The sequence below is a fragment of the Pongo abelii genome, chromosome 10 (assembly GCF_028885655.2).
Source record: "Pongo abelii isolate AG06213 chromosome 10, NHGRI_mPonAbe1-v2.0_pri, whole genome shotgun sequence".
In the NCBI taxonomy this organism is placed as follows: domain Eukaryota; kingdom Metazoa; phylum Chordata; class Mammalia; order Primates; family Hominidae; genus Pongo; species Pongo abelii.
Genome location: NC_071995.2, coordinates 119394913 through 119419246, shown reverse-complemented (window position 1 = coordinate 119419246; position 24334 = coordinate 119394913). Strand labels below are relative to the sequence as shown.

At 45.1% G+C, this 24334-nt stretch overlaps 1 protein-coding gene across 7 annotated transcripts in view; it reads right to left on the bottom strand.

Annotated features, from left to right (window-relative positions):
- Positions 1-19329, bottom strand: part of RNF10 (ring finger protein 10) — a 43069-nt gene extending 23740 nt beyond the window's left edge. For 3 of the 7 annotated variants that reach the window (XM_054528322.2, XM_054528324.2, XM_054528325.2), the window contains exons 1-3: positions 18681-19322; positions 7045-7241; positions 902-1101 (exon numbers count right to left, since the gene is read on the bottom strand). In XM_054528322.2, coding sequence (XP_054384297.1) covers positions 902-1101; positions 7045-7241; positions 18681-18837 — 554 coding nt within the window. In that variant the 5' untranslated portion in view covers positions 18838-19322. Of the gene's footprint in view, positions 1-901; positions 1102-7044; positions 7242-14292; positions 14391-18680 lie in introns of those variants that run through there. The other 4 variants (XM_024256996.3, XM_063712269.1, XM_024256994.3 and 1 more) reach the window with 3 other exon arrangements.
- Between the last annotated feature and the right edge of the window lie 5005 nt (positions 19330-24334).

Here is a 24334-nt window from a genome sequence, read left to right as displayed (position 1 = left end):
GGAGATCAAGACCAGCCTGGCTAATACGGTGCAACACCGTCTCTACTAAAAATACAAGAACAAAATTAGCCAGGTGGCAGGCGCCTGTAGTCCCAGCTACTCGGGAGGCTGAGGCAGGAGAATGGCGTGAAGCTCCAGGAGGCGGAGCTTGCAGTGAGCTGAGATCGCGCCACTGCACTCCAGCCTGGGTGACACAGCAAGACAGACAGAGCAAGACTCTGTCTCAAAAAAAAAAAAAAAAACAATTCCTCTTCCTGGCCGGGTGTGGTGGCTCATGCTTGTAATCCCAGCACTTTGGGAAGCCGAGACAGGTGGATCACAAGGTCAGGAGTTCGAGACCAGCATGGCCAATATGGTGAAACCCCGTCTCTATCAAAAAAAAATACAAAAATTAGACGGGGGTGGTGGTACACACCTGTAGTCCCAGCTATTCAGGAGGCTGAGGCAAAAAAATCGCTTAAACCCGGGAGGCAGAGGTTGCAGTGAGCCGAGATCACGCCACTGCACTCTAGCCTGGGTGACAGAGCGAGACTACATCTCAAAAAAAAAAAAAAAAAATTTCCTCTTCCTTATAAAGGAGAGGCTGAATCTCAAAGCTGTTAAGTTACTTAAGGTCAAAGGCCGAAACAAGATTCAAATCTAGGTCCAATTTCAAACATGCTTTCTACCTTATCATGATACTAACACAGTTATTTAAGCATTATATTAAGTACCAAAAACATCCACCTGGAAAGTGGGTAAAAGAAAGGAAGGGCGGGGCAGTGGTGAACAGAAAAAGAACGAGACCAATTCCCTTTCTGGTTCTTTCCCACAATAGCTTTAAAAAAGCCTCTTCACAGCAGCACCACAGCTATCCGGAGAGTCCTACTTTCCCTTTCCTCTGAAGGGTTGCAATACTCACTTGGCCTGTAAAAAGAGCTCCTTGTTAAAAGGCTTATGTCCCCACTTGTTCCTCTTTCCCCAGCTACCATGTCCACTGCCTTCAAAGTGACCCGTCTGGCCACGGGGTTCAAAAGTGAAATTCAACAAGTGGTTCAGGTTGATCTTCTTAGGACCAGAGAACTGGGCAGGGCTAAACTCTGCCCGTTGAGCCTCTGCTACCTAGAGAGAATGAGAATGAATCAGTATTTCAGATTAGGATGACACTGATTTATAGCAGAAACCCAAAAAAAAAAACCCTCCTTCTACACAGCTTAATTTTTTTTTTTTTTTTTTGAGATAGAGTCTTACTCTGTCATCCAGGCTGGAGTGCAATGGCACGATCTTGGCTCACTGCAACCTCTGCCTCCCAAGCTCAAGTGACTCTCCTGCCTCAGCCTCCTGAGTAGCTGGGATTACAGGCGTGTGAGATTAAACCACACCCAGCTAATTTTTGTATTTTTAGTAGAGACAGGGTTTCGCCATGTTGACCAGGATGGTCTCCAGCTCTTGACCTCAGGTGAGCCACTCACCTCAGCCTCCCAAAATGCTGGGATTACAGGCGTGAGCCACCTCGCCCAGCCAGGAAGAGTAATTTTTTTTTTTTTTTTTTTTTTTTGAGACAGAGTCTCACTCTGTCACCCAGGCTGGAGTGCAGTGGTGTGATCTCGGCTCAAAAAAAAAAAAAAAAGTATGTAGCACTTCCTCTTATGCAGTCTTCCTCCTAAGATGTGCCTGCTTCCCGTTCTGCCACTGTAAGTTTCCTGAGGGCTCCCCAGCCATGTTTCCTGTATAGCCTGCAGAACTGTGAGTCAATTAACCCTCTCTTTTTCATAAATTACCCAGTCTCAGGTAGTTCTTAAGAGCAATGAGAGAATGGACTAATACAGTCTTTAAAAATAAATACAAAGCTAGGCAACGGTAATGCACACCTGCACTCTCAGCCACTCAGGAGGCTGAAGAGGGGCACTTGAGCCCAGGAATTCAAGGTTGCAGTGCACTATGATACACCTGTGAATAGCCACTGCACTCCAGCCTGGGCAACAGGGTGAGACTCTGTGTCTAAAAAATAAAATCTAAAATTTAAAAATAGAATCTAAAATTTAAAAATAAAATCAGGATGGGTGACCAGGAATAGTGGCTCATGCCTGTAATCCCAGCTCTTTGGGAGGCTGAGGTAGGCGGATCACCTCAGGTCAGGAGTTCGAGACCAGCCTGGGCAATATGGTGAAACCCCATCTCTACTGAAAATAAAAAAAAATTAGCCGGGTGCAGTGGCGGGTGCCTGAAATACCAGCTACTCGGGAGGCTGAGGCAGGAGAATCGCTTGAACCCGAGAGGCGGAGGTTGCAGTGAGCCAAGATCACACCATTGCACTCCAACCTGGGCATCAAGAGCAAAACTCCATTTCAAAAAAAAAAAAAAACAAAACAAAAAAACACTAGGATGGGCGCAGTGGCTCACATCTATAATCCCAGTGCTTTAGGAGGCCAAAGAGGGAGGATCATTTGAGGCCAGGAGTTTGAGACCAGCCTAGACAACACAGGGACCCCATGTCTCTACAAAAAATTTAAAAATTAGCCAGGCTTAGTGATGCATGCCTGTGGTCCCATCTACTTGGAAGGCTGAGGTGGGAGGATAATTTGAGCCCAGTAGGTCAAGGCTGCAGTGGGCCACGATCATGCCACTGCACTCCAGCCTGGGTGACACAGCAAGACCCTGTCTCAAAAATAATAAATTAAAAATAATTAAATACAACTGGTGGTATACCATTCAGTGAGATAAGTTCCTTTTTTATATTAACAACCAAGCTTAAAGATAATGCCACATTCTGGGCTGGGTGCGGTGGCTCATGCCTGTAATCCCAGTACTTTGGGAGGCCAAGGTGGGCGGATCATGAGGTCAGGAGATCGAGACCATCCTGGCTAACACGTTGAAACTTGCCAGGCGTGGTGGCGGGCGCCTGTAGTCCCAGCTACTCAGGAGGCTGAGGCAGGAGAATGGCGTGAATCTAGGAGGCAGAGCTGGCAGTGAGCTGAGATCGCGCCACTGCACTCTAGCCTGGACGACAGAGCGAGACTTCGTCCAAAAAAAAAAGCAAACAAAAAACAAAAAAATGCCACATTCTGTTTGTTTGTGCAACACAGGAAGCCCAAGACTTCCAGGTCATCCCTTATTTTTCATCTCCACATGGCTCTGATCTCTTTAATCAAACAGTCTTCCACCCTTAATGCCCCAAACTTAGATCTAAGAGCTTGTGCTCAGTCAACAAAATCCTCCACATTCTCAACCTTTTATCATCTTCAGCTTGTCCTAGCTGGCCCACTGTCACTTTCTCTGACACCACTCATATTTCCTGATTATCCTCGCAATACCCTGAACTCCAGGTCCTTGACCTCCTCTCTTCCAATTAGCTTGCCCCTCCCATCTCAGCCAACCACACCTACAGGTTTCCCTTCTACAGCTGTAATGTCCAATACAGCAGCCAGTAGCTAGATGTAGCTACTAAGCACTTGAAATGTGGCTGTACCACATGGTAAACTTTTAGATTTTAGATACATTGAATTTAATATATTAAACGTATTAAAATTGACTTTTTACTTCTGTAGTGCAGGCAGCTAGAAAATGTATGATTACACAAGTAGCTTGATCTATTAGACAGGAGTGTTCTATAGTCTAGACCAACAACCACAACCTCTTCCACTATCTTAACTTTGAGCATTCTGTTGTCCAGACAGGAATACACTCCTCCCCAGGTTTAGTACTGACTCCAACAATTCTTTACCCCCACTAAGACCTCCAAATCAATGATCCAACCCCTCAGATTTGGCTTAGATCCTGTGGTCCACTGCCCACTTCCTTTTTTAAATTTTTATTTATTTATTTATTCATTTATTTATTTAGAGATGGAGTCTCGCTCTGTCACCCAAGATGGAGTGCAGTGGTGCGATCTCAGGTCACTGCACCCTCCACCTTCTGGGTTCAAGCGATTCTCCTGCCTCAGCCTCCCAAGTAACTGGGATTACAGGCACCTGCCATCACGCCCGGCTAATTTTTGTATTTTTAGTAGAGACGGAGTTTTGCCATGTTAGCCAGGCCTGTCTCAAACTCCTGGCCTCAGGAGATCCACCCTCCTTGGCCTCCCAAAGTGCTGGGATTAGAGCTGTGAGCCACGGCGCCCGGCCCCATCACCCACTTCTTCATGTATCTGCTGTATTCACCTGGCAAAACCTTCCCCTGATTAATTCAACTCTTTTCCTATTCCACATCAGCCCTGGAGCAGACAAACAGGGCTAACAAACACAACCACAGCAACCAGCCTCACCACAGTAGACCCTCATGTGCCTGGAAGTACTACAATCCTAGTATGCTTCTGCAGTCCATTCATTCCCTCACTTTCCCAGACAACTCCTTCACTCCTCAGGCTTCCAAACCTCCTCTTGGTTCACCTTATGTATTCCACTGAGAAAATTAGAACAATCGGTTCACCTTATGTATTCCACTGAGAAAATTAGAACAATCAGAAAAGAATTCCAACTACCTCCGACCCCACCTGCATCACCAGGCCTTCCTTTTGTTACTGGGGATGAACTGGCAGAGTTCCCACCTAAGACAACTGCTCCACTTCTCACTAGATCTCAAGGACTCAAGGACATTGCTCAGCAATTCTCTCCCTTTTCCCAGCATCACTTTGCCTCTCACCAGAACCATCCCATAAGCACAGACATGCTATCATTTCCCTAATCTTAAAATCCCTCAGCCGGGAGCGGTGGCTCACGCCTATAACCCCAGCACTTTGGGAGGCCGAGGCGGGCGGATCACAAGGTCAGCAGATCGAGACCACCGTGGCTAACACGGTGAAACCCCGTCTGTACTAAAAATACAAAAAAAATTAGCCAGGCGTGGTGGTGGGCGCCTGTAGTCCCAGCTACTCAGGAGACTGAGGCAGGAGAATGGCGTGAATCCAAGAGCGGAGGCTGCAGTGAGCCAAGATCGCGTCACTGCACTCCAGCCTGCGGGGACAGAGCGAGACTCCATCTCAAAAAAAAAAAAAAAAAGAAAGAAAAAAAAATCCCTCAAGCTCATATTCCCTACAAGCACCGCCTCACATCTCTGCTCCCCTTTAGAGCAAAGCCACTGAAAAGTACTGTGTAAACTTGCTGTTTCTTCTTCCCATCCTCCTATTCTCTCCAATCTACATGCCATTTTCAAATCGAATGGTCAACTTTCAGTCCTATTCTTAGCCTATCAGCAACACTTGACAAACCTGATCGCCTTCCTGCAACACCTTTCGGCTCTCTTCCTCCCGCCCTGACCGTGCTCTCTTTTGCTGGTTTCTTATCCAGACTCAGAGGTTCAGTTCTTGAACCTAATCCGTTTTTGGAACACTCCCTCCTTAATCTATCTCACTTAGTTCCACAGCTTTAAGCACCAACTGTATGCTGACAGCACTCTAACCTGGGCCTCTTCCTTGACTGCTGATTCACAGTTAACTATCTACCTCTACTTATATTCTGCTTATGTTTATCAAATAGGAATTTCAATGTACATATAACATTTCTGAACTGAAGTTCTTTATCTCAACCCTATTCCCCTCTCCCAAAAAAACTTTGTGCTCTTCTTGAAAGAACGTTCTCCATTCCAGCAAAAGGTACCTGAATTGGGCTTGCCAAAAACATTACTCATCCTTTTCTCTGCTCAGACCCCACATCTAACAAAAAGCCTTGGCTCTATGTGGAAGTAATGTCTCAAATCTTAACGTCTCTCACCACCTCCATCACTCACCCTCTTTCAAAGCTTCCATCACTCTCACCAAGAATATCTTTGTAGTCTCTTAGTCTTCCTGCTTCCACTCTTCCCCTTTAAAACTCCAAATCAGGTTACCTTACTTTTCCCCTTAAACCTTTCAATGGCTTCTCATCTCTCTGAACAAAAGCCAAAGTCCTTCAAAGCCCTACATGATCTGATCCCTTTCCTAGTCTTTGGGTACATTTCCTACCTCTCCTCCTCCACTCATGGTAGCCTACTTGCTTCACCTCAAACCAATAAAAGCAATACTACCTCCTGTCCCTTGCATGTGCTATTCCCTCAGGCTAAGACACTATTCCTCAAAACCATATAACATGGCCAGGTGTGGTGGCTCACACCTGTAATCCCAGCACTTTGGGAGGCCAAGATGAGAGGATCGCTTAAGGCCAGGAGTTCAAGAGCAGCCTAGACAACATAGTGAGATCCACTCTCTACAAAAGAAAAAGAAAAAAAATAGCTGGGCATGGTGGCATGCACCTGTATTTCCAGCTACTCAAAGCTGAGGTGGGAGGATCGCTTGAGCCCAGGAGGTCAAGGCTGCAGTGAGCCATGATCATGCCAATGTACTCCAGAGCAAGACCACCTTAAAACAGAGCAAGACCATCTTAAAACAAAACAACCATATAGTGTGCTACCTTGCTTCTCTTAGGTCTCTCTCAAAATCCACCTCCTCAGAGAAGGTGTCCTTAAAGCACCTTCTAAAACTGTTTTCCTTGTTACTCTCTATCCCTTTACTTCCCTCAGTCTACATTTTTTTTGGATCTGTCTTATTCTATCATAATTACATAGTATGAAACATAATTTACTATATCAGTCTCTTGTAGATAGGCATTTAGGTTATTTCCCAAATTTCGCAACTACAAACAAAGCAGTGAATAATACCCTTGTACATAAATGTCTTTAGGCACTTACAAAAGCATAGCTAAGAAACTCCTAAAAAAATTTGAGACTATAGATACATGCATTTTACATTTTGCTAGGTTACAAAGGCAAATGTCATTAACGTCATTTTATTACCTAAATATTCCAAAAAGTACCTCTAATTCAAGAGTGGTAATAGAAAGACCATACAAATTAAGGAACACCAAATTTGTCATAAAGGAAATTTTCCTTCCTCCAAAGAAATTTTCATAACCTTCAGGGGAAAAAATGAGGCAAGGTTTCAAACCTGGTTAACCCCCTCTCAACTACTCAAGACTCCTTTGATTGTCTATTCCTCTACCTCTTGTTCCCCTCAACTACTGATAAACTGGGGGGCGGGGGATGGGTTCAAATCTCATGCTTATGCTCTAGAAAGGACATTCTCAAATTCCATACCTCATCTCGTCTTCCACCATTAAAAGAAGAGCTAAAGAGTTTGCTGCTGCCGCCGCCCCTTTGAGGAGGCATCTTGTTAAAAGTCTTGCTTTTCTGTGAACTGGAGCGACGGGACTGGTTGTTAAAACTTTCATTTTTGGGGTAGGAAAGTTCACGTTTGCGATTATAACGCTTGGATCCACTGGAGTTCTTTCCATCTGAAAGCAAGAAACACAAAAGAACGACTGAAGAAGTTGATACATTCACTTAGCCAACTGCCCTCCACCTCCCAGCAAAAAATAAAGGTAAATAGGCCCTTTGACCACCTTCAGGAATCTGGGTTTGGGCCAGAGCATGAGTGCTTTGAGCAAGACAACACATAGCAGAGTGTTTTTTTCTTGCAATAATGAAGCCTAATGGGTCCCCTCCCTCAAAACAAACACAGTGTAGATCAAACCACATGGATTCTCAATCCATAATGTCTCTACTTTACACAGCTTAACCACTGTCCTTGTAAAAGTTCAGTCAGACAAAGTTACAGGAAATGAAACAGCCATTCTGTATTAAGGAAAAGTATTTTACCTGGTAACAGGACAGAAGAGATTCCTTTTTAAATTACTATAACATAACCAGATTCTATACTACAAGGGGTTGTCCTAGGCCTTAGCAAATATATTCAAAAGCCATAAAAGCAAAACCGTGTTTACATAAGCTCTAGAGGTCAAATTCAGAAGCTGTTAAATTGACAGAACAAAAGAAGTTGAGATCTAAAAGTATACTGGGGGCTGGGCGCAATGGCTCACGCCTGTAATCCCAGCACTTTGGGAGGCCGAGGCGGGTGGATCAGCTGAGGTAAGGAGTTTGAGACCAGCTTGGCCAACATGGTGAAACCCCGTCTCTATTAAAAATACAAAAAATTAGCCGGGCATCGTGGCAGGCACCTATAATCCCAGATACTTGGGAGGCTGAGGCAGGAGAATTGCTTGAACCTGGGAGGCAGACGTTGCAGTGAGCCGGGATCATGCCACTGCACTCCAGCCTGTGCAAAGAGCAAGATTATCTCAAAAAAATAATAATAATAATAATTAAATAAATAAAAGCATATTGGATCAGCTTGAGTTATATCCTTTTTAAAAATGGCCAGGTGCGGTGGCTCATGTCTGTAATCCCAGCACTTTGGGAGGCCGAGGTGGGCGGATCACGAGGTCGGGAGATCAAGACCATCCTGGCTAACACAGTGAAACCCCGTCTCTACTAAAAATACAAAAAAAAAAAAAAAATTAGCCAGGCACGGTGGCGGGCATCTGTAGTCCCAGCTACTCGGGAGGCTGAGGCAGCAGAATGGCGTGAACCCCGGGAGGCGGAGCTTGCAGTGAGCTGAGATCGCGCCACTGCACTCCAGCCTGGGCGACAGAGCGAGACTCCGTCTCAAAAAATAAAACATAAAAATGTTTATTGTTTTTCTCTTCAATTATAATACATGTTCAATTCTGAAAATAGTGTAGAATAATTTAAAGTTGCCAGTACCCACAGAGCACTAACCCATTAACATTGTTTTCCTTTTAATCTCCATTTTACATACGTGCCACAAATCTTATATAAAATGACAAGCATACAAGATATATTGTTTTCTGCTTACTACTCTGTGAGCATTTTTATGCATCCCTAGTCTCCAAAAGCATGATTAATTGCTGTACCCTTCTTGGCCACATACTTACAGAATAATGTAACCAATCCCCCATTGTTGTATACTTAGGTGGCTTCTAATTTTTTGTTAGTTTAATATAATACCATTGGGAGTCTCTTTACACAGAGGCATATGTGATTAATTATGTCAAATTCTCAAAAAGTGGAATTGACAGATAAAATATGGTCATTAAAGCCATTTACACATTCCTAGGTTGCTTTCTAGAATCGTTACGCCAATTTATTTATACTCTAACAACATAATAATTATTTATGCACTTTATTTATTTATTTAGAGACAAGGTTTTGCTCTGTGACCCAAGCTAGAGTGCAGTGGCACAATCTCGGCTCACTACAACCTCCACCTCCCAGGCTCAAGCCACCCTTCCACTTCAGCCTCCTGAGCAGCTGAGACTACAGGCACTCACCACCATGTCCGGCTGATTTTTGTGTTTTTTGTAGAAACGGGGTTTGCCTTTGTTGCCCAGGCTGGTCTCAAACTCCAGAGCTCAAGTGATTTATCTCCTTGGCCTCCCAAAGTGCTGGTATTACAGGCATGAGCCACGACTCCCAGCCTATTTTTTTTTTTTTTTTTTTTGTAGAGATGGGGTCTCACTTTGTTACCCTGATTGGTTTCCAACTCCTGGACTCAAGAAATCCTGCCTCAGCCTTCCGAACTGTTAGGATTATAGGCATGAACCACCATGCCTGGTTTATCTTTTTTTTGTTTTAAACAGTCTCACTCTATTGCCCAGGCTGGAGTGCAGTGGCGCAATCTCGGCTCACTGCAACCTCTACCTCCCGGGTTCCAGCAATTCTCCTGCCTTGGCCTCCCAAGTAGCTAGGATTACAGGCATGAGCCATGCCTGGCTAATTCTGTATTTTTAGTAGAGATGGGGTTTTGCCACATTGGCCAGGCTGGTCTCGACCTCCTGACCTCAGGTGATCCACTCACCTCGGCCTCCCAAAGTACTGGGATTACAGGCATGAGCCACCATGCCCAGCTTGTTTTTTTCCCCCAGGGTGGAAAGCAGTGGTGCCATCATAGCACACTGCAGCCTCAACCTCAGCTTAGCATCTTTCCAACTCAGCCTCCCAGCTAGGACTGCAGGTGTGCACCACCACACCCAGCTAATTTTTAAATTTATTTTGAGACAGGATCTTACTTTTGTCACCCAGGCTGGAGTGCAGTGGCATGATCTCGGCTTACTGCAGCCTCAATCTCCTGGGTTCAAGCAATCTTCCTGCCTCAGCCCCCCAAGTAGCTGGGACTCCAGGCATATACACCATTCTTGGCTTATTTTTATATTTTTGATAGAGACGGGGTTTTGCCATGTTGCCCAGACTGGTCTCATACTCCTGAGCTCAAGCGATCCACCAGCCTCAGCCTCCCACGGTGCTGAGATTACACGCGTGAGCCACCAGGCCTGGCCTAATTTTTTAATTTTTTTGTGCAGACGGGGGTCTCACTATGTTGCCCAGGCTGGTCTCAAACTCCTGGGCTCAGGTGATTCTCCAGGCTCAGGTGACCTTCCCACCTCAGCCTCCCAAAGTGCTGGGATTATAAGCATGAGCCATGGGGTCTGGCCCCACTTTTATCTTATTACAATGATTCTCAATCTTGCCAGTTCATACGAATCACACAGATGAGCTTTTATGGAATTCCTATGCTCAGGCCTCACCCTCTATGATTCTGATATAAGTATACAAAAGTACCTGTCTGCAGACCTGTAATATTATCTGAGTAATTTTTTAAACTTAGAAAAAATTATTTCTTGGTAAGTATAATCACCAGCTTTTTATAGCAGGCTAAATAAATTCAAGGTTAAACAATGCCTCAGAAAGAAGAAAACGTAAGTTAATAAATCAGAGACCAAATTTTGAAAGCAACCACTTCACGCCCATAGTCTGTCAACCTCACTGAATAAATGAGATGTCATTCTCTCCAAACCTGACCACCTAAAACCTGGGAGTCAATCTAAACCATGTGAAATGGCAGCAATGTAAACAGAACAGTCACAGAAACAGGCTAGGTTCACCCCTACCAGTTACCCTTAAATTCTGCTTACGGACAGTGACCCTTACCTTAGTTACAATTTAAGGCCTGGCATGGTGGCTCATGCCTGTAATCCCAGCACTTTGGGAGGCCAAGGCAGGCAGATCACATGAGGCCAGAAGTTCGAGACCAGCCTGGCCAACATGGTGAAGCCCCATCTTTACTAAAAATACAAAAATTAGCCGGGTGTGGTGCCACACGCCTGTAATCCCAGCTACTTGGGAAGCTAAGGCATGAGAATCACTTAAACCCGGGAGGCAGAAGTTGCAGTGAGCTGAAATCATGCCACTGAACTCCAGCCTGGGTAGCAGAGTGAGACTCTGTCTCAAAAAACAAAGTTAGAACTTAAAAACTAAACTTTCACCTATTACTTCAGTTAGCAACAGTTAGTGTCAAACATGGCACTAATAGTAACAATTAGAAAGCAAAGTTTCAGCACTGGATTTGGTGGCTCATGCCGGTTATCTCAACACTTTAGGAAGCCAAACCAGGAGGATCACTTGAGTCCATGAGTTTGAGACCAGCCTGGGCTACATAGCAAGACCCCATCTCTACAAAAAATTTAAAAATTAGCTCAATGTGGTGGGACACATCTGCAGTCCTAGCTGAGAGGCTGAGTTGGAAGGACTGCTTAAGCCAAGGTTGAGGCTGCAGTGTGCTATGATGGCACCACTGCTCTCCACCCTGGGCTACAGAGTGAGCATCTGTCTCAAAAAAAGAAAAAGATAAACCAGGCATAGTGGTTCAAGAGTTCAAGGATGACGGCACCACTGCTCTCCACCCCGGGCTACAGAGTGAGCCTCTGTCTCAAAAAAAGAAAAAGGCCAGGCACGGCGACTCACACCTGTAATCCCAGTACTTTGGGAGGCTGAGACGGGCGGATCACAAGGTCAGGAGATCAAGACCATCCTGGCTAACATGGTGAAACTCCGTCTCTACTAAAAATACAAAAAATTACCCGGGCATGGTGGTGGGAGCCTGTAGTCCCAGCTACTCAGGAGGCTGAGACAGGAGAATGGTGTGAACCTGGGAGGCGGAGCTTGCAGTGAGCCAAGATTGCGCCAGTGCACTCGAGCCTGGGCGACAGAGTGAGACTCCGTCTCACAGGAAAAAAAAAAAAGAAAAAGATAAACCAGGCACAGTGGTTCAAGAGTTCAAGGATCTCTTAAGCCAAGGAGTTCAAGGTTTCAGTCAGTTAAGTTTGCACCACTGCATGCCAGCCTAAATGACAGAGCGAGAGCTTGTCTCTAAAAAAAAAAAAAAAACCAGGCACGATGGCTCATGCCTGTAATCCCAGCACTTTGGGAGGCCAAGACAGGTGGATCACAAAGTCAGGAGATAGAGACCATCCTGCTTAACATGGTGAAACCCCATCTCTACTAAAAATACAAAAAATTTAAAAATACAAAAAATTAGCCAGGCGTGGTGGTGGGCGCCTGTAGTCCCAGCTGCTAGGGAGGCTGAGGCAGGAGAATGGCATGAACCCAGAAGACGGGGCTTGCAGTGAGCAGAGATCACGCCATTGCATTCCAGCCTGGGCGACAGAGCGAGACTCTGTCTCAAAAAAAAAAAAAAAAGGAAAACTCAGGGGATGCAGAACCCCAGCTAACTCAGCCACATTCTCTTGCTTTGCTTTCCTTAACTCCATTTCACATCACCTCAAGGAAAGGAGATTCTATGAGGATAGGTATACAAAGAAAACACATATCCCCCAACCTCATTAACCAAGACTGTTTCAGATGATCCTGGACCCTACCTGTTTGACCCTAACTGCTGCTTTCAAGATGCACCTTACAGTTTGCATAGATTTAGGTAAAGCCAGATTCTACATGGCAAGGGCTTATTAAGAAAGTAAACTGGCCAGATGCAGTGGCTCATGCCTATAATCCCAACGCTTTGGGAGGCCAAGGCGGGTGGATCACCTGAGGTCGGGAGTTCAAGACCAGCCTGACCAACATGGAGAAACCCCATCTTTACTAAAAATACAAAAAATTAGCTGGGCATGGTGGCGCATGCTTGTAATCCCAGCTACTCAGGGGGCTGAGGCAGGAGAATAGCTTGAACCCGGGAGGTGGAGGTTGTGGTGAAGCCGAGATTGCACCACTGCACTCCAGCCCGGGCAACAAGAGCAAAACTCTGTCTCAAAAAAAGAAAGAAAGTAAACTGGCACTCAGCAAGAAGGCTGTCTTCATTTCTTCACTTATTACCACACTGGCAAGGAAACAGTTTCATAATGCTTACAGAAATGCTCACTGATAGACAGTAAACTGCTCATTTCCAAAACACATAACAACTGACCACATCATGATTAGTGATTTTAGTTGCCAAAATCAACTCACTTCTCTTATCTTCCATTTACCTAAGGGTATGAAGACAGACATGTCAAGTGAGAGACTGGTTATCTCTAGACCCAGGCAACAGGCCGCTAAAGGTTGAAGGTACCATCAGGCCTGGGACCCAGAGATAAAATTCAGAGCATTATTTTTGAAATGTTTTGTGGACAACTTGCCAGGATATACACGGGAAAAACTCGAGGGTAGAACAGGAGTGATAAGATGATCCACTTTAGATTTTGGAAACAGAAAAAATTTCAAGTTCCTGGGAGAAGGAACTATGGGTTAAGTTTTAAATCTCAGAGTGGTGGTTCTCAATCCTGGCTGCACACCAGAATCACTTGCACAGACTTTTTAAATTATGAATGCCCAGGACCCATGGGTCCAATCTAGGCTTAAAGAATCAGAAAAAGGCCAGGCACAGCAGCTTATGCCTGTAACCCCAGCAGTGTGGGAGGGTCACTTGAAGTCAGCAATTTGAGACCAGCCTGGGCAACATGGTGAGACCCCCATCTCTACCAAAAAAAAAAAAAAAAAATTCCTAGGAAGGGGTCTCACACACCCCTAATTTTTTTTTTTAAAGTTCCTCACGAGGTCAGGAGTTTGAGACCAGCCTGGCCAACATGGTGAAACCCCATCTCTACTAAAAATACAAAAATTAGGCCGGTGTGGTGGTGGACACCTGTAATCCCGCTACTCAGGAGGCTGAGGCAGAAGAATTGCTTAAACCTGGAAGGCAGAGTTTAAAGTGAGCTGAGATCGTGCCACTGAACTCCAGCCTGGGTGACAGAGCAAGACTCTGTCTTGAGAAAAAAAAAAAAAAAAAAAAAGTTCCTGAGGAGATTCTGATGCAGTCACCACTGAGAACAACTGCCAAGAACTACTGTCAAGACACATTCCAAAATGGACAAGACCACTAAACTCAGGATCCAGAGTCAACAAATAACTTAAAAACTTAACCCAGCTTCTCAGTTGTTCCACATTTCCCTAATGCAAAGGTCTCCAGCAAGTAGCAGTAGGTATATCTCAGCCTCCCCCCATTACCAAATTAAGGGCCGCAAGTTTTTCAGTTAAATTACTTGGCATCCTCATTTCTAGCTCTAGTTCTAACAGGTGGCTCAGCCTAGAGGTCAGAGTACCAGTCAGCAAGTTTCTGCTGCTGATTCATGCTGTAATCACAAGCAAGTTGCTTACCCATCATCCAGAGTAGTTGACAAGCACCTCCAGAGGGGCAACATATGGCCTTACTACAGAATCAACTGACAACAAATTGAATCCAGCTGAAATTAGTAATTCTGAATGAAAGGAAGAGAGAGGTGGTATCAGGAATGATGCACATGCCAGTAAGTTATCTGCTTGCTAAGTGTGATTATTCAAAGCTTATTGAAAAATACCGCCTAGGACTTCATAAAAATTTACTTGGACAAATCACTCTTAACACTGCTAAGCCTCTATTTTCTTATCTGTGAAACAGGACTAATATTCTACCATACTTCCTCATAGAATCACGAGGATTAAGAAAGAAAACTTCTGTAAAATGCCTACCATAGTGGCTGACACATAGTTTTACTATGATTTGAAAGCCTATCATTAATAAATCCAAATAATTCCTGTCAAGAGCACCCACCAGACTTCCAACGAAGCCACATAAACCAAGGAATCCAGCCAACGGGCCCTGAAATTCTTTTAATTTCTCTAAGTGGTTTTACTGAAGGCTTCAAATCACCTCAATTTTCAAAGCCATTAAAATCTCCAGGTCCATTTACAGGTCAGAGGCATTCTTCAAGGCAGATTACCACTAGCAATCTGGTTTCTGGTACTAGAATAACAGGAAGAATGCCAGGGCAGTGCTTCATACCACCAACCTCAAAATAACTGCCTCATAATACCTGACCTTCCCTTAACCTCCCTGGCAGTTCTATCCGTCCAGGGGGATGGGACAAGAGCCTGGTTCCTGGCCAGGGTCCACTGTCTGCCCATAAACGGCCTACCTTCTCTCTTGCCTCTCTTTCTTTGCTCCCTCTAAATGACTTTCCCCACTTTCTAACCCACCTTCTCTCCTCTGAGCTACATTCACGGGATATTTACTGCTGCATGTTCTCAGAAATACCTATTAACACTACTGGAATGAAGCTGTAGGAATATAATCAAGAAAAGGAATGTTATATAAATGTTCGGGCAATTAGCCCAGGCAAAGAAACTGTGGTATGTGACTCTAGCCAGAAAGATCAAGAAAATCCTGGTAGCCAAATTTACATATTTCCTGTGTACAAATGAAGGGCAAATTTAAGCCAGCCACCGGAACAAAACCTCAAAGAAATTAATCATTGTAGCTAGGAAGCAAATGGCCATTAATGACAGTTTACAGAATAGAAACCAAAGGGCTTTCTTCCACGAGGTAGAAAAGGGGGAGAAAAAAAGTGACTTAAATATTTGAATACTGAAAACTCTTGCTCTTTTCAGCTTGACAAAAGATAGACAAACTATCTTTTCACCTTACGCTTCTTGCTTTCCCCTCAACTCAGTACTCTGTAATTCAAGAGGTCCTTTCAATGATTCCCAGCAGAATCAAGTATCTGAAGTGTTCAGCTTATGAGATACTGCAGAAATCTTTTCATGGGATTATGCAGAGCTTGAGTGTACCCTTTTGTTAGAGCAACCATCTCACCGTGAAGTCACTGCATCAGAGTTCCTGAGTATCTGCTGCAGTAGCACTGGTCTTAGCAGTGGATTATGGCTAGTGAAGAAGCATGGATTTGGCTACAAAGCCCATCCTTCCTTGCTAAGCGAACACGCGCAGCAGAAGTCAGAAAAGCAGACACTGGCAGGCAAACATGGTCAAGCTTTCTAACACACACATTAAACAAAAAAACGAACGCTGCCTCAAGGCACACGTGTATTTGTAAAAATCTAACAAAGGTTCTTTACATGAGTTTTTGTTTTTTTAGACGGGCTGGGGTGCAATGGTGCAATCTTGGCTTACTGCAACCTCCGCCTCCCGGTTTCAAGGGATTCTCCTGCCTCAGCCCCCTGAGTAGCTGGGATTACAGGTGTGCACCACCACGCTGGACTAATTTTTTGTATTTTTAGTAGAGACGGGGCTTCACCACGTTGGCCAGGCTGGTCTCAAACTCCTGATCTCAGATGATCCACCTGCCTCGGCCTCCCAAAGTGCTGGATTACAGGCGTGAGCCACCACACCCGGCCTACATGAGTTTTTACAGAAGTTTTCTTGTTTTGAGACGGGGTCTCTCGCTCTGCCACCCAGGCTAGAGTGCAGTGGAGTGATCATGGCTCACTGCAACCTTGAACTTCTGGGTTTAAGTGCTCTTCCTCCTCCCCTGCCTCAGCCTCTTCACAGCTGGGACTACAGGTATGTGCCACCATGCCCGGTTCATTTATTTTTTTGTAGGACAGGGTCTCAAACTCCTGGGCTCAAGCAATCAGCCTGCCTCAGCCTCCCAAAGTGCTGGGATTATAGCCACCCAGCCCATTTGAAATGTTAACAATGACAAATATTTGCTTTGGTCAAACTACTATAGAATTCTGTATCATCTCGTTGGGTAATCAGAGTTAATTCCACTAAGCAACATATTCAAAGGGAAGGACATAGCAGTAAAATTCCTTAAATACCTGTTTGTTTTGAGTTGTCACAAGCTTTCACCTACTGCTAAGAAATAAACTTAAGGCATTTATTACAACCGACTAATGAATATATGTTAGTGGCTTAAAAGGGAGCCCCAGAAAAATTATTGAGAATTCAGACAGTTGGAGAACCAAATCTTTAACATACATCTGGGAATAGAGTGCAAAAAATAAACTTACTTATCAATTGCTTTGAACAGACCACTCTAAACCAGTTCCAACACTGACCAAAAGGACTGGTTACCTTCTATCTTTTGAGGGATCGATGGCAAAGCTCCGCATGTGCAGAACTGCAAAATCAGTCTGCACACTTACCATTTTCTGACATGGCCCGAGAACCCATACTCCTAATGGTCTCACAGCAGGTAAACAGGTTTGCCATATCCAGCAGGTGAACTCTGAGTGAGTTAGTAGACCTTACAATTTTTTGTTTGGTTTAAGTCAGCCTTAGTTTTCTTTTACTTTTTACAGATGGGGTCTCTCTCTGTTACCCAGGCTGGATGGTATGCAGTGTCCTGATATAGCTCACCGCAGCCTCAACTTCCTTGAGCTTAAGCGATCCTCCCACCTTACCCTTCCGAGTAGGTAGGGTTACAGGTGGGTGCCACCACACTCAGCTAATTTTTTATTTTTATTTTTTCTTATGACGACGAGGGTCTTACTATCTTGCCCAAGCTGGTGTGAAACTCCTGGGCTCAAGCTATCCTCCCACCTCAGCCTCCAAAAGTGTTCGGATTACAGGCATGAGCCACCGCGCCCGGTCTCACTCTTAACAGTTTTTTTAATCTTGACAAGTTTTAAACTGGACCTCCACATGTAGGGACTTCGAATATTTCCCTCTCTGCCACAACATCCCCACTGTCGCTGAAAACACCTTCCTATTACTGCTAATGTAACTGAAATACAAAAGAGAGCAGAGATTAGTACAAACTTTGAAATAAAATGAAGAACACTGGACTCTGGCCTCTGCCAACTCCTAACATCCTACCTGCTCAGTTTATTCCTTCTTTAAATATGAACAATTTCACCCTGGTAGACAAGTCAGTGACTGGCACAGTGAAAATGGAGGTAAAAACTTCACCTAGTACTTGGCACATAGTAAGCCCTCAATTAAAGGTAGCTATTATCATCATCATAGTCATAATATTGACAGACTTGATTACAGAAATAAAACCTTCCCTGTTAAAGTACAATCCTATAGTCCAACACACAATAGACATTATGTGTATTTGGTGCAAAATAGACGTCAGATACCCTAAGACCTTAGTTCATTTGTTTTGTTTTTCATTTGTTTTTTAAGTTTATTTAATTATATTACCTCCACCTACCTTTACAAGTAAGTAAACTCGGGGCACTCACTCAAGGTCTGGCAAACTGGGACCCAAAAAGACTGAATTCATAGTCTGCGCTCTTAACCCCACAATGAATAGCCACTGAAGGGTGAGTTCCTCTTCAACAGAGGAATGGATCTGGAACCAGGTTATCAAATAAGAGATCTGAGTTTGAAAGGTCCTTGGGCCCCACCCACCCGTCTAAACTTGAACACTATCCAGTGTTAATTCAACATTACAGGGTAGAACAACTTAGTGGTTTTAGGAGCGTGGACTGATGAGTCACACAAACCAGGTCTTAAGGCCTGCTGTGAGCCAAATACTAGCTGGGTGACCTTACCCTTTCTCCTCATATGTAAAATGGGGATAAGAACAGCACCTGCTTAATCGAGCAGTTTTGAGTATTAATGTAAATGATCCACGTAAACCACGCAGCACAGCGCTCATTAATATAACTGTAAATAATGAGAGCCATGGAAAAGGGCAGGTAGGAGCTATAAAAGAAAGTGGAGCCTGTCCCCGAGTAATCCAGCCGACAAGAGAGCAACGACTTTCCCCAGCAGCAGGGGCAGTCGCCCCCGCCCACTGCCGCAGGCCCGCCCTTACCGCTCTTGGGTTTAGACTCGCCGGCTGGCCCCGCCGAGGCGGAGCGGGGCGGCTGTTGCCCTTTGCTGCTGCCCGAAGAGGCGGAGGAGCTGTTGGAGCCGCTGTTCTTGTCCATGTCGGAGGCGGTGGCGGCGGCGTTGGGGGAGCTCAGCGGCATCAACGGGGGCCTCGGCGGCGACGGCGGTCGGAGCGGAGCGGGCGCGGCGGGGACCCAGGCTCATGGCGTTCAGGGCCGGCGGGGGTCGGCGGCGGCAGCGGTTCTCGGCCTTCATGGCGACATTTTTCCCTGTTTCCTTCCTTGGCTTCTCAAACTAGGAAGAGAAGCGGCGGACCGGGCTGTAAAGCCCGGCGGCAGCGGCGACCGAGGACGAGGAGGCCGGGGCTCGGGAGTCCGGGCCGGGCCTGGCGGGGCGGAGGCTGCGGGGGAAGGGGAGACGAGGGAGGGTGCGCGAGCCCCGCCGGCCGGCCGGCCGGACACGCTCTCCTGCCGCGAGGCAGGGGAGAGGGCTGGCTATCTTGGTGTCGGGGACAAGTGTCTCCGACACAGCGACGGACACTCGCCCCTGGGCCGAAGCCGAGCTGCTCCGGGAATGGCGACGAGTCGCCAAACAGCATCTCAAAGAACCCGGATGGACTGTATATATAGTGGAGGGGGGAGGGGGGAGGTATTCTGGGAAATGTAGTTTTTGCCTACATCCGGGTCTCGTTTTTTTGTTTTTTTGTTTTTTTGTTTTTTTTTTCCTCCCCCACCTCCGCCCCAACCCCACTGTGAGGGCATTCAAAATAATGGGACTTGCAGTTGCTCCAAGTCCAGGTTTTTCACTTAGTACACTAAAAATACAGTAACAATAATAATATGCACTAATAATAATGTAGCCAAACATTGGAATACCTGTGGAACTCCTTTATAGACTCCTTTGATTTATGTTTTTTTTTTTTTTTTTTTGAGACGGAGTCCCGGTCTGTCGCCCAGGCTAGAGTGCAGTGGCGCGATCTCGGCTGACTGCAAGCTCCGCCTCCCGGGTTCACGCTATTCTCTTGCCTCAGCCTCCCGAGTAGCTGGGACTATAGGGGCCCGCCACCACGCCCGGCTAATTTTTTGTATTTTTAGTAGAGACACGGTTTCACCGTGTTAGCCAGGATGGTCTCGATCTCCTGACCTCGTGATCCGCCCACCTCGGCCTCCCAAAGTGCTGGGATTACAGGCGTGAGCCACCGCGCCCGGCCAATTTATGGTTCTTATTCTAGCGTTAATACCAATTGATTTATGGCCCTTAGTCTATCTCATATTAGGAATAATAATAATAACGTTAATAATGACAATACCTTACATTTAATATCACTTTACGGCACTTCTTCATACAGTACATCACTTTATTTCTTTAGCCTGGGGTGGCGGTGCGCACCTGTGGTCCCCATTACTCAGGAGACAGAGGCGGAAACAGGCCGCAGGCAGTGGTTCATGCGTGTAATCCCAACACTGGGAGGCAGAGGTGGAAGGATCCTTGGAGGCCAGGAGTCCCAGACCAGCCTGGGGAATATAGCGAGATCCATGTCTCTAAAGAATAAAAATATTTTTTAAAAAATTAGTTGGGCAGCCGGGCGTGGTGGCTGACACCTGTAATTCCAGCCCTTTGGGAGTCTGAGTGGGGCAGATCACTTGAGGCCAGGAGTTCAAGACCAGCCTGGCCAACATAGCAAAATCCCGACCCTATTAAAAGTACAAGAATTAGCTGGGCTCTGAATAAAATAGTTTGAATAAAACTAACTTTAATTTAAAAGAAAGAAAGAAAAAAAAAATTAGCCAAGCATAGTGGCTGTGGCTGTACACCTGTAGTTCTAGCTACTCAGGAAACTGAGGTGGGAGGATCACCTGAGCCCGGCAGTTGGAGGTTGCAGTGAGATATGATCATGCCAATGCACTCCAGTATGAGTGACAGAGAGGGAGACCCTGTCTAAAATTTTTTTTAAAAAGCAGAAACAGAGAACAAAAAGCAGATTAGTCATTTCAAAATTACTTTTCTTATAAAGGTTTAAGCAGAATGGACTTCGTTATGTGGGGTAAAACTGACCAGTTTGGGGATTTGATGATTTCTCAGAAGGTCAGATAAACAACTTAGTTTAGGCGTGGTTGGGTAGAACTTCACCTTGAGTAACTCTGTTTTGGTTTGGTCTACTGTGCTGAAGCTCAGCGCAAACCAATGGGCTCCTATAAATTGTATTTAACAGCTGTTAACATTATCACGTGTAATCTTCTCAGTAACAAATTTTAGACTAAGTGTGCCTGTAGTCCCAGCTACTCAGGAGGCTGAGGAAGGATGATCACTTGAGCCCAAGAGTATGAATCCAGCCTGGGTAACACAACGAGACTCTGTCTCTAAATAAATACAATTTAAAGATGAGAAAATGGACTCCAAAAGTTCAGATAATTTGCCTATTATCACATCGCTAACAAGTGATGTTCTTACCTATGAGACAAGCAGTTCCTCATTTTACAGATACAGACAGTGAGATTTAGAAAATCATGCATGTGGGGCTGGGCGCGGTGGCTCACATCTGTAACCCCAGCACTTTGGGAGGCCGAGCCAGGTGGATCAACAGGTCAGGAGTTCAAGCCCAGACTGACCAACAGAGTGAAACCCCATCTCTACTAAAAATACAAAAAAATTAGCCAGGCGTGGTGGTGCGTGCCTGTAATCCCAGCTACTGAGGAGGCTGAGGCAGGAGAATCACTTGAACCCAGGAGGCACAGGTTGCAGTGAGCCAAGACTGCGCCACTGTATTCCAGCCTGGGCAACAGAGGGAGACTCCATCTCAAAAAAAAAAAAAAGAAAAGAAAAGAAAGAAAGAAAATCATGTATATAGGTCAGGTGCGGTGGTTCATACCTGTAATCCTAGCACTTTTTGGGAGGCTGAGGCAGGCAGATCACAAGGTCAGGATTTTGAGACCAGCCTGACCAATATAGTGAAACCCCGTCTCTCTTAAAAATACAACAATTAGCCGGGCGTGGTGGCACACACCTGTAGTCCCAGCTACTTGGGAGGTTGAGGGAGGACAATCGCTTGAACCTGAGAGGCGAAGGTTGCAGTGAGCTGAGATTGGGCCACTGCACTCCAGCTTGGGTGACAGAGCGAGACTCTGTCTCAAACAAAAAAAAAAAAAAGGAAAATCATGTATGTGGCCAGGCAAGGTGGCTCAATCCCAACATTCTGGGAGGCTGAGGCAGGAGGATCACTTGATGTTAGGAGTTTGAGACCAGCTTGAACAACATAGTGAAACCCATTCTCTACTAAAAATTAAAAAACAAAAAACAAAAACATATGGTTTACAGATACAGACACTAAGACTTTGGGAATCATACCACACCTATTTGTACTTTGGAAAATTACAAATGATTCCCTTCCAACCATAGTAGTTTGAGATTCAAAAGATCACACAGACATGCTATTAAGGAAATGACCAGGGCCAGGTGCGGTGGCTCACGCCTATAATCCCAGCACTTTTGGAGATTGAGGTAGGCAGATTGCCCAAGCCCAGGAGTTCAAGACTATTCAGGGCAACATGGCAAAACTCTGTCTCAACAAAAAATACAAAAATCAGCCCGGTGTGGTGGTGCACACCTGTAGTCCCAGCTATTCAGGAGGTTGGGGTGGGAGGATGGCTTGAGCCTGGGAGGGTGAGAAGTGAGCTATGATTGTGCCACTGCACTCCACCCTGGGTGACAAAGTGAGATCCTGTTTCAAAATAAAGAATGAATGAATAAATAAGTAAATAAGACCAGCCTGGCCAAAATGGTGAAACCCCATCTCTACTAAAAATACAAAAATTAGCGCCGGGCGTGGTGGCTCAGCACTTTGGGAGGCTAAGGCAGGTGGATTACCTGAAGTCAGGAGTTCATGACCAGCCTGGCCAATATAGCGAAACCCCGTCTCTACTAAAAATACAAAAATTAGCCTGGCATGGTGGCACATGCCTGTAATCCCAGCTACTAGGGAGGCTGAGGCAGGAGGATCGCTTGAACCCAGGAGACAGAGGTTGCAGTGAGCAGAGGTCGTGCCACTGCACTCCAGTCTGGGCAACAGAGCAAGACGCCACCTCAAAAAAAAAAAAAATGCCTTCCAACAGTCCTTGTCCTATTTCACTTTTTACAGGTTTTCCTCCACAAATCATATGAAATAAGAGAACAGTGAAATACTGTTGGTCTGGATACTTAATCTGATGTGCAGAAGGAACAGCCCTAAATCCTGAGATCCATTCTTTTATATAACTAGATATGGAAGATATAAGATTCTTTGATGAGACTTTATTAATTAATTAATTTATTTATTTTTGAGACGGAGTCTGGCTCTGTCACCCAGGCTTGAGTGCAGTGGTGCAATCTCAGCTCACTGCAACCTGTGACTCCTGGGTTGAAGTGATTATCCTTCTTCAACCTCCTGAATAGCTGGGACTACAGGTGTGCACCACCATGCCTGGCTGATTTTTGTATTTTAGTAGAGACAGGGTTTCTCCGTGTTAGCCATGCTGGTCTCGAACTTCTGATCTCATGCAATCCGCCCGCCTCAGGCTCCCAAAGTGTTGGGATTACAGGCGTGAGCCACTGCACCCAGCCACTTAATTTCTTTTAACAAAGACATGAGAATTATGAATACATGGATGAATCATTTCGCCCTTGTATCATTCCTTTTTTTTTTTTCTCATCACTATACCAACAAGGACCTTCTACCATTCTTAAAATAAAAGAGAAAGAAACAGAAATCCCAGCGCAGTACTTCCCAAACGAAAGCGGTTAGGTGTCCATCTGTCAGGCTATATTAAACCAGGAAGAGAATTTTCATTTCAAAATAGTTTCTTCTATTGGTGCTTTCTCCTCGTGAAATATTTACAGGAAACATACATTTAAAATGGAATGAAAGCAGAAACATACAGTAATCCAAGCAAAACTCAACAACGTCCGTTCTTTATTTTGCACAAGACGGTCTACATTACCCTTGCCATTAAAAAAAGACTGAAAATCTGGGGCTGAAGTAAAACACCCATGACATGCCACCTGGAGCTAGGAATGTAGCTTTGGGTCAGCAGGAGACCAAGTGTTAGTGGTGGTTCTGGCTTGCTAAGTGGATACCAGAGCTTTCGTTCCCATTTATGAGCTTCCTAGGTTCATAAAACGGACAGAACAAAGAAGTCTGTCCTATGTTTATTTTTCAGAGTAGTCTAGAATGTTTCTCAAGAATGGTCTGCAAATCTTTTGCATGAGAATCGCCAGAGAAATTTGTTTAAATAGAGATTAAAGAGATATAGTTCAGATCAAAATCTCTGGTAGTTGGGGACCCAGGAATCTTCATTTTAAAACTTAAACCAAGTGATTCTTACACTCAACAAAGTGTGCAGGAATTGGCCCCGTGATTTTGGCTTTTTAACCACATCATGTCTCAATTTCCCTCTTCTGCACAAGACAACAAGAGTTCCTGGATATCTTGCGAGTTAGTACTCTTCTGCCTAGCCGGATTCAGAGACATGGCCGCTAAGAGGTGACCCGGGGCTCCCCTGAGGTCCCCTCATTCCTGGTGAATTGTAAATTCAATTTGAGAAGAGAGAGAGGAAGGGATTTCCGATACTTAAAGACCACCCTTTGGATACTAGAGATTATGCC